The 13,361-nt window shown below is 42.6% G+C and overlaps 1 protein-coding gene across 1 annotated transcript in view; it reads right to left on the bottom strand.

Annotated features, from left to right (window-relative positions):
- The window catches only part of TMTC4 (transmembrane O-mannosyltransferase targeting cadherins 4), a gene marked incomplete at its 3' end in the record, with an annotated part of 49,356 nt that extends 45,844 nt beyond the window's left edge, over positions 1-3,512 (bottom strand). The window contains exon 1 of the mRNA XM_082014522.1: positions 3,343-3,512. Within this exon, the coding sequence (XP_081870648.1) occupies positions 3,343-3,504 (162 nt within the window). The 5' untranslated portion in view covers positions 3,505-3,512. The remainder of the gene's footprint in view (positions 1-3,342) is intronic.
- Between the last annotated feature and the right edge of the window lie 9,849 nt (positions 3,513-13,361).

Genomic DNA, 13,361 nt, shown 5'->3' with positions numbered 1-13,361 from the left:
GCTAACACTGTAGTCATAAAAAGTCCTATACTGCAGCTGTCAATTAAAGCACTCTCAGTGAAAATCTTAAGAAATCAAGACTCACAGGGGATCCCATTTGGGCTTAAGAATTATCAAAGTGCAAAATTTCTTCACTCTCTCACAGGTGTTTCTACTGCCAAGCAATAGCTACAAGTTTCTTTCTTCTCCCAGGCCTGCAATTTTGGCCTTAAGCACCTAAATTCCTGTTCTGTTTTTCACTGGTATGCACAAACCCTAACAGTCATAATTTGACTCTCAGAGCAGGAGTGCACTCAACCAGCAGCCCACTAAATCAATATAGACTGCTTTTCCCAGGGGCAAATTGGGACTGGGTTGTACACCAACATCTACTGAAGTCTTTGCAGGGGACAGCTGTTAGTGGGCATCGTGCCCCTCAGACTGTTTTTCCAACCAACAGCACTGTTCCTTATGTACATTTGCCAAAGAAAGGAACTATGAAAGAGAGACTTTTTTCTTAGCATTAAAATTTTATAAGTATGTCTTCTATGTCACACATGGTCTTCAATAACTTGAGACGGGAAATATATTTGAGATGGGCAAGGCTAGATTTCCCTTTCTGCTACAATCAGTTGTCTTTTGTCTTCCACAGGAAGAATACAGGAAAAGCTGAATAGATGGAATTACTTAGTGATTAGACTACACTTCCATATGACCTAAAAATCTTCAGTCATGTATATTGCTCTTGTATCCAAGTTCTGTGAGAAAATGTTGCTTACATTAATTTCCCCACTCAGTGGACTTACCCTAAAATAGGAATGGTTTGCTCTGAGACACAGCTGTCTAAAAGTTACATATGATTTTCTCTTTAAGAACTGAAAGTAGGTATCAAAGAATCTCTAAATATTTGATTAGCAGCAGCTTATAGACAGCAGAGTTCAATACTTGAAGAAAGGTCAGGTTTGCTCTATAAAGGCTTATGGAAATGACACGTTGTGTCTGAAGCTCCTCCTAATTCAACTGTTTGTCTTACCAAGCTAGTAAATAAAGACAAAAGTTACTGTTGTGTACCAGTTAAAATGCTGCTTAAAATGACAAGAAAGCATCTAGAAAACAGCCTTGAACCCAATAAAATCTAATAAAAGAATGTTCCACGATACAGTAAGCATGGGGTCAAATAACGGAGTGCCTTTCCCTAAAAAAAAAAAAAAAAGAAAGATTGGGGTTGTGGTGGAGGCTAGTAAATTAACAAAAAGGTCACTGTCTTGGTACCCAAGAAATTACTGGTATAGTAATGCTCAGTAAATCCACAAAATTACTTCATCTGTGGTCTCTCCTATTGAATAGGAATAAAATATGCTATGCTTTGCTTAATAAACTGTGCCTTTGCTAGATGCCCTCCTTCCCCATTAAACTGGTAACCTCATTGTCTCTGCATTTATCTTGTGGATTTTGTATTCCCATATACTCACACAACTCCTGTGTTAAAATGATACTGTCACAAAAATCTCATTTGATTTCTAGGGAATAATAGAGGATTTTGATGCGAAAAATAGAATAAGCCTCACAGTTTTTCAAACATGCAGACTAGGTATGAATTAATCTATTTAAGCAGTTGGTGGAATTTCTCAGCATTGCCAACAGCTATAATCCTGCTGCAGGTTGTTGTGTTGCAAAGATAAATTGAAACATTTTGAAAGCAAAGACTGAAAGGAATGGAGAAAGATTACAAGTGTGAAAATTGCACATGAACAAAACAACCTGCCTTGTTTCAACATCAGTCTTTTGCTCATTCTTTCAGGAAATTAAAATATTATAATTGTGCCCCAAATAAAACTTTGCAGAATGAAACAGTGCTAGAAGCTGTGTACCTTAAAATATAATGCTTCTTAAAAAAAAAATAAAAATCACTGTAGGTTCTTCATTTGTCTATAGTATTCTCTTAGAAGCTTTGAGATTTATTTCCAGTCTGGCAAATATATTTTCCTTCCATACATTTACAACTCAGGGTATGATGACTTACACAAGCATAATACAAATTTGTCTAAGGAAACAGTAATTCTGTGGAATTCTAAAAGGCACATTGTGAAAAGTTGCCTCTAAATCTTGTGCAAGGCAAAAAACCCCATGAATTGTGTTCTTCTAGCAGCATGAATCTTCAGATTATCCACCTTGTAACCCCATGGCTTCAGGAAAACAGAAGCAACAGATGAGGGCGATTCCTTTTTACCCTGTGCTTCTCTTTCCAAACATTTAACAAGTACCTTCCAGAACAGCATAAGAACTGTAACACCAAGAGCACAGGCTCACTGGCTGCTACATGTGATTCTATGAAGTGTCTCAGCAATTGATGACACTCAACTCCTCAAAGTCAAAAGAATCTCAGCTAGAGGTTTGTTTGAGTCACATGTTAATTTCTAAGCATTTCAAGGATTCTTCATTGCATGTATGCTCAGTTTTAAAATAGAGCACAAGAATACTCTGCCTCTATTTAAAAAAAAAAAAAAGTTGTCACAGGAACTTTAAGTGGGGAAGGAGCATAGGAGAAGGAAGCTTTCCTTGATCATCATCCTTCCTGTAACATTTTTATGGTATAAGCTGCATCCGGAGAACCCCTGCACCCTACAGTCGCTTAGTGATACATTATATATCTTGCAACCAGAGCAAGTTTATTCATTGGGCTTATTCATCTGTCACCTTGAGAAGATAATGAAAAAATCTCCTATTAACATCAACGGGTATTAGAAGAGTCTACTGCATACTCTCATTGACTTAGAAATGAGCATAAAATTAGATCTATAGGCAGTCTTGATGTACAGGTACCCTGTGAATAATCATTACTGATCATCACATTGAAATTTGCTGCAACCCTAGATAATGCTTTCTTAGATGACAAGCAGAAAAAGTTCATTTGGTATGGCAAAAAGAGCTCCCATCCCCTTGACCAGATATCAACACTTGTTAAGAAGAACATCTCACTTGCAAAAGAATGAAAGGGGACAGATTCTGAGGAAGAAAAAAAAAAAAGCAGCTGTTTAATTTGTTCTCTCTTTTGTTTATGCATTAGAACCCAAGTCATGTTATTCAAATAGCTTTAAGAATAAGATTTTGTTAAGCATACTTATGCTTCTAGCTTTTCAGTAGAGCACTGCTGCACAGCTTGTTTGTCAACCTTAAATAAAGGTTACTTTAAAAAAAACCAATAAAACAAAACAGAAAAATGAAATTCAAAAAAAGGAATATCAGAAGGAAGCTCTTTATTAGGATGACTATTTTGGGCCTACTTCGATAACTGTTGTCATTATTTCTTTTCCTATGACCATTTATGTCAAAGGGCATGGGACGGAAAGAAGAGAGACAAACCTTATTATTGATGATGGCTTCAGAATCATCAAAGACAAAATCTCCATCATAGCTGTTAGCAAAACAGAGGAAGGAAATTAATGCCACAAGCATTTTAGCCCAGTATGATGGAAGGAGGAACCATGATATGTCATGGTCCAGATTAGGTTCTGCTTGTGCCATTCTGTGAAATGCTTGTTCCAAGTTGGGAGCTTCAGCATTATGTTGGTTGCGAATCTGAAAGAAATACATACAAATGCACAGTTAGAGTTGCATTTCACTAAAAAATAATTTAAAAGTGGAGAGTTGGGTCGGGAGAGGAGAATGAAGTTTCATACAACCTAACATTTTTTTCTTTCTGTGTGTTTCATAATTACTGGAACATATCTAAACATATTTTTCTACTTCAACTGTGGAAGGCACAGTTTCTCATGGTCAGAGCACAGAAATAAAGCCAAGAAATTCTTAGAATCTAAGTTAAAGCTTTGGCACAGACAAATTCTAAAACCTTGAGTAAATCACGGTTTTTCTTACTAGTCTTTTCAAGTATAACAAACAGGGGCATCACGGGGACTATGGAGCATTTATAAAGTTCTTAAGAGAATGATAACCACTATCATTTCCTTCTGAGTGTGAAAACCAAACATCATCAATGGCAAAAAGTGCTCAACTCTTCTATTAATCGAATTAAAGGACCTGATCTTACACGTAGTCTATACAGAGAATTCATGCAAACATCACAAGTAGGCATATACAGATAGCAGTTAACGGACTAGGCCCTAAATCTCAACAATTCAATGAGACAACAAGACGCATACAATTAAGATCAAAGTAGCATTCACTACATCACCCGGCACGCCACAAGTACAGTTTAGGCTAAATTCCACTGCTGTATTCACGGGCTTATGATGTTGTTGAGGTAGATGAAAAAGACCACGCAATCCAACAGCACTGAGTGATACACCAGTGTGGAGGTACTAAGGCTGAAGGTTTAACCACGAGCCACCTTTATGTGGAAGGGTTTCTTCTGATGCTCCAAAGCCAGCCCTCCGCCTGGACAGCTATTCTGCCTCTGCTCCTCTAACAGTATTGCGAGTGGTCTTATTATCAAGTGCTGCTATAAATGGCAGGGGGACTAGGCTACGAATGGAAAACTACAGTAAAAGCAGGGCATGATACAAAGTTTTAATTTGTAAGCCCCTTCACCCTTCTCATTTACTAGCTTTTTAAATCAACTTGTTGCACCCCTGAAAACATTGCATTTAATGTCTTCATACAATCTAGGAAAAAGCTCCAGTCCTTTAGCTTCTTGAACAGACTAGACCATTAGAGCTGCTAAGGCAATTGCTTTGTAGCTTTCTGTTTGCGACACTAAATTCCAGTCTCCACGTATTCCCAATCTCTGTACATGCACATGCACACAGACAGGCGGTACTCCCTGTCACACCAGTGCCTCTTCTCGCTTTGGGGACTATATAGCACTGCTCCCAAATGCAGACAAAGTCTGAACACGGAGCTCTGCAACCTGAGAGAGACTGGAGCTCCTTAGCAAGGCAAAGCAGACCAGCCACTTTCAGAGCAAAACCTTTTCTCAAAGTAATTCACCCTTGTGCTCTTAGTTTGACGAAAACAAAGACTAAAAGGAAGGCTGTTAATCAGAAGGAAGTGTACTGCATTGCTCGCAACAGCACGGATATAGCATCAATGCCCACTACCCACTTCAAATATTTAAAATTCATTTTGCCCCGCAAGTTTCTCCCACTATGCCTGTTCTATTTATCTGACGTACATCTGCTGCCACTCCTCCCCCTCGGTCCAGAAAAGGAGCCCAGACCGTGGGGGGTCCCTTACCAGGGCGAGGCGTTAACCGCCCAGGTGGTCTGAACACCCACGAGGGACCAAGACCTCCCGCCGCCGCGCACACGCCCCTCCGAGGGGCGGCCCCAAGGGCTCTCCCGCTGCCGGCCGCCTCACAGGCGACTGCCCAGCGGCGGCAAGGAAGGCGCTCCCTGCTGCGGCCGCCGGCCCGCTCCGAGAAGGAAAGGCGAGCCCGAGCCGACCCGGGCCCGGCCCCGCGGACAACACCCCGGCACAGCCCCCGCGGCGGGGGGGCACGGCTCCGGCGCCGCGTGTCCTGCCGGAGAGAGCTGGCGCCGCGAGGAGGCTCGCACCAACGGTCACAACGGCCGTGCGCGGAGACCCGCAAACTTGAGGGCGTTCGGAGTGCCCGGTCCCGGGAAAAGAGGCCGCCCGGGCAGGCAGCTGCGGGCGGGCAGGCAGGGGCGAGGCTGCGGAGCGGGCGAGCCCCGCCGGGAGTTTCGCAGCGGCCTTGCCCCACTCGCCGCTCCCCTTTTGTCCTGCGGGCGGCGGCCGCACCGAGGGGGCTGTCTTGCACCGGCCCTCAGCGCCCCCCCCCCCCCCCCCCCTCACCCCACCGCGCCGTCCGGGCCAGCTCCGCCAGCGCTCCTGCCAGCAAGCGGGGCACGGGCAAATCGGCCCCGCGCCGGGGGCCCCGTACGACGTTACCTGCGAGGAGAAGGAACCCGTGCGGCATCTCCCGCCCGGGTGCGAAACTCTCCCGCCCGGCGAGCCCCCAGCCGGAGCGGCCGGCGGGGGAGGGGCCGCGGCGCCTTCGCCTCCGGAAAACATCCTCAGAGCCCATTGGCTACCTCGCCGCCCCACCCCTCCTTCTCCCCGCCTTCTCGGGGCAGCTCCTCGCGCCCATTGGCGGCGGCGGCGGTGACGCGCGGCAGGCCGGGCTGAGGAAGCGGAGCGAAGAGAGCGCTCGCGGTAGCAGCGGGGCCGGTGCGAGTCGTTTCGCCTCTACCCCAAACTCCGTGCCCCTCCGCCTCCCACAAAGGTGGGAGCCGGGCGCTGCCCACCCCCTGCGCCGCGTTCTCAGAGCGCACTCGTCCGCCGGCCGGCCGGCCGGCCGGCGCTGCCCCTGCGTGGCGGTCGTTGTCCCGCGCACCTGACTGGCCGCGGGGGGCGGCTCGAGCGGGCTCGCCCTTGCCCTCGCGCGCCGCCGCGACCGTTAGCGTGACCGTTGCAAGCGGGTGAGCCGGGGCGTACGGGAGGCTTTCCAGCGCGGGGGAGTGGGGGGCCTCGCCCGGCCCCGGGGAACCTCTGTCGGCGTGGAGAGCGCCTGTGTCCCTGCCCTCAGCCCCCCACTCATCCCTCGGGGGCGAGGTTCCAGCGGCGGCGGGCTTAGGCGAAGCGGCGCCCCCCGCGAAAACACGTTACAAAGCCAGCAGGGCGGCAGCGCGGGGGAGGCGGGGAGCTCGCCGCCTTGGGCGGGAGCCCTGGGTGCGACGGGGAGCTTGGCGCTGCAGCTCGCGGGCAGGTTAGCAGAGCGCTCAGCGCCTTTCTCGCTCAGGCCCTGGTCCTGCCGGGCTTGTTGCGGGGTGCTTCCCGCAGGACAGATTCCATAAGGAAGTAATAAAAAGGCTTTATCAGGTATACTTTATTCGTGCGTTTCATCATTAAGATTTTCTTGTAAGAAAGTGTGATTAAATGCTGAACTATAGCACATGTTCGGCAAAAGCTTCCCTAAAAACAGTAAGATCTTAATATACTGAAACTGGATGAGAAATCCTGTCTGCAAGCCAGGCAGGGACGTATAACTTAGAGTGGGATTTTTGAGATGTTTGCACTATCAACTGTCAAATTAACGAGGTTATTTTATAGCTCCTTTGAGGCTTTAACTCTCAAGTGGAAATGCTACTTTGGGAGGGCTTCAGTGGTTGCCACCCATAATTGCCTACTTGACACCTGCTTTGCAACATCTGCTGCTATGGCATCGACAGCTCAGCTGCTTGTGAGGCAGCAGCTGAACCAGCACAATTTCCAGGCTCTTATTCAAGTATATGTGAAGCTCCTGCTTTTAAAATGGTAGTCTGTAACTTAACGCTTGTTTAACAGCCACCACAAAGCATCTGAGGCGCTTCTGGATTGGGAAGTGGTGGAAAGCCGGCGATCTGCTGTCACCAAGCACGCAGAGCTCTGTTCACTGGTCACAAACTTCTGGTCCCTCTGTTACAAGAGCTAAAATAAATACACAAAGACCACGACCTGCCAACCAGTAAATTGTGCCTTGTACTTTAAAACGATCTTGTCCATTCTGGCCTTGTCCCTGACTTAGTGATATATGTGGGCATAATCAGTAAGCTTTGTATTTTATAATTTACAGTCATACAATGGTAGAGATTACAGATGTCTCTATGACTTTTTGGTCATTTTTGTCTAATAAATGCAAGATAAAATGTGAGATAATCTGCAACAGTATGCTTTCAAGGTTTCTACTTCTAAAATCCAAAACACTGAGGTTTATATCACTTCCTAAAAATGCCTGATTTGCCATATTCGTTCATGATGAGGAAGTACTGGTTGATGGCTGGCACATTTCCTTACTGTTTCAGCTTACTCCCTGCAAACTACCCCAAATAAGTATTATCAAGTCAAATTCATGTCAATTATCTTTCCAGTCTTTCCAAATCCAATAATCTTCCTGACATCACAACATTTATAGACATTTTAAATAATTTGTGGTTACTAACAGAAGGGCTCCAAGTCAGAAGAGAGGCCCAGTTTAGGAAAAAAAACATTCTTAGTTAGGAAAGGCAGTCTATCATTTATTTACTCTTTTATCTTCTATAAATTCCAATGAAGTAAATGAAATTTTGGTTCATTCTTAAACTTGCACATACGTAAGAATTTATTTTAATTTAAGCATATGTGAATATATGTAAGGTTCTGTGAATCAAGGTTGAGATTTGCCCCACCGGACTAACTGTGACAATTGCCAGACTTATACTAGTTGAGTCACTTCCACATTTCTGTATTACATTTCGTTCTGTAGAGGGTTTGACTATCACATTTGCTGATGTATGTATTCTACTAATGGCCCATTCACATCAGATAGTCATCTTAGTAGCTCAATTGCTCACATTTCTTATATACCTGCACATCCTTGATCTATGCTTTATAACTGGAATCTCATTTGTTCAGTGTAAGTCTGCTGATATCATCAGTTCTGGTCAAATGTATATATATCCACACAGCTAGATGCACAGATGGTATAAATCACCTCATCACCACTTAATGTCAATACAACAATACCAATTAACATTTCCGTATGAACTAGACAACATGTACAGAAGTCCTTCATTCCCATTATTTGCCATTTTGAAATAAGCCTATTTCTTAGGGTTTTATTATTTTGCTGTTTATAATACAGCAGCTTTCATGATAACCTTCTCTTCTGTTTTAATTATTGTGAAGAACTGCAGAGCAAATACCTGTTCTGGAGACTTCCCTAGTTCCCTCAAAATCTGATTCAAATCAGCTACAGTTGCATAATTTATCTCCAGTCTGCTTCTTCGGAGGGTTATTATAGGACTTCAATTTAAAACAGTTCCTAAATACAACACTTTTTTTTTTTTTAATGTGCAATTTTTGGGAGTGTATATGTATGAAGTGAGTATCTCCTTGCTCTGTAGTTCTCTCAGCAAATTGATCTACCTAAGTGGCTATCGCATCCTTATTTTTAGCAGTCTGCCATTGCAGATCTGCACAAGGCTGAGCTTTCTTTTGTAAGAAAAGAGTGTGCAAAAGACATCATATTTCAAGGGATCAGCATCTGCGAGTATTGCAGCGACTTTACAGACACGAGAATAAAATGTCAGGGACTATGGTAATGAGGTATTCAACCAAAATGTTTCAGAAGCGTAAAAAGACTGTCAGTCTTTACCATAGTTACTTCTGAAACAGCTGCATCTTCTCTGTGGGCTGGATTTTGCCATCATAAATGTGCGAGTGGCCACGGAGCACAACTGCTCGTAACTGTAGGTCGCTGGTCGCTACCTGTTGCATAGTTGGGGCATGCACAAGCATTACACGTGTGAATATTTGCATATATGCTATGCATATTTGCACTACAATTGTTAATAGTAGTTCGATGATTTCTTTCTCTAGGCAGCTTGTGTTCCAAGTATTTATTCTGCTACAAGGCATTTTAAGTAGAAGAAGGTCTTGGGTACCTTGTTTTGTATGTCATGTTTTGTACGTGTGTGTTTATGTATACGTATATGTATGTAAACACAGGCAAACTCATATGCCTGTTGCAGTTGCAGTCTTGATCAACCATAACTCATAAAAACAAAATACAAATGAAATAGAAGTTAAACAAGATTGTTGCAAGAGGGGTGGAATGAATGGAGCATTGTTTCCCCTTTTTCCTGCATTTCATATTCCTATAGCTCCTTGCTTTAGTAACTGCAGTTCCCCTCATGATCCATATAAGCCATCTTTGTTAAGATCCCTCTATATTCCTCACTCTGCTTTTTGGCTTGCTACCTGCTCCAGATTCACTTCATTCTATGAGTGACCAGAGCTACAAGTGTGTTTCCTGCTGAATGGCCTGCCCAGACTTGTTGGCTAGCCAGCCACCACATAGCATCAGTGATAGCTGGATCTTTCTGTGAAAGTGTCTGTAGGGTTGCTGTGATTTACACAGCCATTGTGATTTTTATGTAACATGTAGGAACTGAACACAGAATCATAGAATCATGGAATCTTTGGGTTGGAAGGGACCTTTCAAGGTCTAATCCAGCCCCCCTGCAGTGAGCAGGGACATCTTCAACTAGATCAGGTTGCTCAGAGCCCCGTCCAACCTGACCTGGAATGTTCCCAGGGATGGGGCATCTACCACCTCTCTGGGCAGCCTGTGCCAATGTTTCACCACCCTCATTGTCAAAAATTTCTTCCTTGTATCTAGTCTAAATCTGCCCTCTTTTAGTTTAAAACCATTACCCCTTGTCTTATCACTGCAGGCCCTGCTAAAAAGTCTGTCCCCACCTATCTTATAGGCCCCCTTTAAGTACTGGAAGGCTGCAATAAGGTCTCCCCAGAGCCTTCTCTTCTCCAGGCTGAACAACCCCAGCTCTCAGCCATCTCTCAACATGCTTGAGGCCCCTATACATTGATAACCCTGGATTAAGTGGGACAGAAGGTGTTAGAAGAGGATTGACAGACAGACCCCACAACTTTAATTTTCTTTAGAATAGAGGCTTCCAGTCAAGTATTGGATCCTTCAGCCCTGCTGCTGTAGACATATCCTTGCTCACTGGTTGAGAATAAGCAGATCCATTGAAGACTTGTTGCTACTCTAATGTTTAGGGTAGGTTTGAAGGATTATGGCTCACAGTCTTAAAATATGTTAAAATATGTATCTAATCACACACTCTACTTCCCCCAAACAGGTAGCTAAGAAATACCCTTTAAAAATAGTAGTTAATTCTGAATGTGAGAATTACGCACTGCTGTACCAGCAGTTATGAAATGTGTTCTTGACAATATAAAACGAAAATATTGTAGCAGGTCAAACACTTGTGAATAACAAAGATTCTGCTATTCTGTTGTTCTCTGAACCATAAAAATCCTCATCACTACTCTTCACTACAGTTCTTTAGACATAGCACAAAGATATACTTTAGCTTTTATAGGAAAAAGAATCATCTATCAATAATCAACCTAAGCCTTTCAGGGAAAGTATCAATGTAGTTATGCCAACTCATTAACGTGAACTACTTCAGTCTGTGCATCTGCCTAGCTTTTGTTATGTTAGAGAAAATACAAAGTTTTCACTTAACTGTGGTAAGTTTTTTCCCTCCGCTCTTTCTTTGCCGGACATTGAACTGAAAATAACTGTCTGTGCTTGACACAAAGAAGCTGAAGATAAAAAAGAAAATTTAAACAGAAAGTGGAACTCTTGAATCATTTTCTAAGGTACTCAAATTTCCTTCCTAAAATTATTTCAAGCTGTATGAGGAAAAGATTGGAGATGTAGTCAGAATGATTGCATGTGCTAACCTTATATGATTTAAGAATATTTCCAAGTTTTAAATTTAAAAATTTTATTGTCCTAATCAAAAGACTGTACAAGCATCTCTGCTGTCAGAATCAATTTGTAATTCATTACTTTTGTCCTCCAGTTTAATAGTCTTTTATCTACACACATACAAATGTAAATGTAAATATAAATATAAATAGGTACTTTTAAAGACTGCTGTATCTGTCTTAGGGTTAAATTGATTGGAACTTTATTGCACACTATATAAAATCATACTGGGCAATACATTAGAAGATGGGGAAACTCTAATCTACTGGAAGACCCAACAGCATCTAAAATATATAGATCTTGAAAAGCATTTGCAACCATGGTCAGAGAACCAGAACAATTATTTGCCTTTCCTTGTATTACATAATTTAACAAATTGGACCTTTGTTTTGCACTCATATAGTCATTCACCTAAGTGAAATATAAGTGCTGAATATGGTAAGTCAGATGATGTCATTTTGTACTGCGCAATATAAAATGATGATGTGAGGTACAAGAAACAATGAATTGGGGCCTGTACCTTTTTCTGTACAAAGGTTCCCTTTCCAGCTATTTTTAGTTTTTCAGCTACGTTTCTAGCCTTGTCTTTTATTCTGTTTTCACAGACCTTCTTACCTCACAATGGGTTCCATGAAATCCTGAAAGTTCATCCACATGTTAAGAACTCCATGACCAATACCTATATTTAAAAAGTAGGAGGAAAAAAGGAATCTTTGAAGCTAACCCTAAAAGTGATAAGAGAACTCTGGGGAAATACATACTATGAAACACTCTGTAGTATAATGTAAAAAAAGAGAGAAGCTAATAGTGCATGATTCATATGAATCCAGTTTATAACTTATAAATCAAAATCTGAATGGAAAGATCTTAAAACTGCCTCAGTGTTTGAGGCAAAGCTGGTGAGCAGCGTGATCTGACAGGGAGCCAGTAGGCAATATCAGACTGCAGACCAGGACATCAGAAGATAACACTGCCATGAAATATGGAAAATACTTTAAACTTTTCTTGTTACTGGTATTTGTGAAATGAAATTGTTATTCTTACTAAAATAAGTTTATTTCATAGACAGGTGTGGCTGTAAGCATGAGATCATATAGTGATGCTTAAATTTTAGTGTCTCAAAAAAGCACTGAGAAATTTAAGGCATATGAGTTACTGTGGAGTGTAGTTAAAGTGGCTGCTTTTAGATAATTTCCAGCTGTGATTTGTAAATAACATTTTTCTTTCCCTTCTTGCTCAGGGGTAATTATGGCTGTATAAGAAATTTAAGAAAGAATAGTTTATCTTTTTGTCATCTAGAGTGCTTGGCAAAGCAAGCATCTCACTTTAGAGATGGAAAACCTGAGAAATAATGAGATAAAGTCGCTTATCCATGATTGCACAGCAATTCAGTGGCAAGAACAAGAAACAGAACCCAAAAGACCTGGTTATAACATGGTGGTCTCCTTGCTATGAGGATTTCTGAGGTTTTGGAAAAACTTTTGTTGAGCTGACAGAAGAAAGGTAAAAGCCCAACATTTTCATAGGATACAAACTGCCCTCTCCTTCTGCCCACTTAAGAGAGTTCCATCTCAGGGGAGACAAGACTGAGTTTTTCAGATAACCATTCAGCTTCTGGAAGGCTTTTTGTCTCCTGGAAAGTAGAGTTGATAGGATATTTCTGGGCAGGCTGCCATAGTCTGAATTCTGTGGCTCGCTCTGGCTCTCTAACTGGGGAGAAAAAAGATGGTTCTCTTCCTTCTCCCCACCCTGACTTCAGTTCTGTGGTTCCCAGCCCTGAAGATTTTTGTCCTTTATTTTGACTGTTTCCTGTGACAAAATTGTTCAGAAAGATTTCACAACCAGCTTTAGAACCCGGTTCATATGGGTCCTAAAGCAGCCCCTTATTCATAAGTTGGTTTGAATAATATTTTGCCTGTTGAGCACCTGGCTTTGTACAGAGCCTGTCACATTTTTCGTATTCTTCTGTTGACTACTAGGCCCTAATTTTTTTTTTTTTTTTTCCTGGTAAGCCAGGGCATATGAGTCAGCCTCCCATTGTGATAGATACTATACAAAAATATAGGAACGACAAAATTCCTGCCCCAAAGAGGTCATTTGTGCCCCACAATTTTGCAACATTTAAATGGGTAGAGCAACATTT

The sequence above is a fragment of the Phaethon aethereus genome, assembly GCF_964289735.1.
Source record: "Phaethon aethereus genome assembly, chromosome: 1".
Classification (NCBI taxonomy): Eukaryota; Metazoa; Chordata; class Aves; order Phaethontiformes; family Phaethontidae; genus Phaethon; species Phaethon aethereus.
Note: the sequence above shows the minus strand (reverse complement) of the source record. Positions and strands in the feature narration are given on the sequence as shown.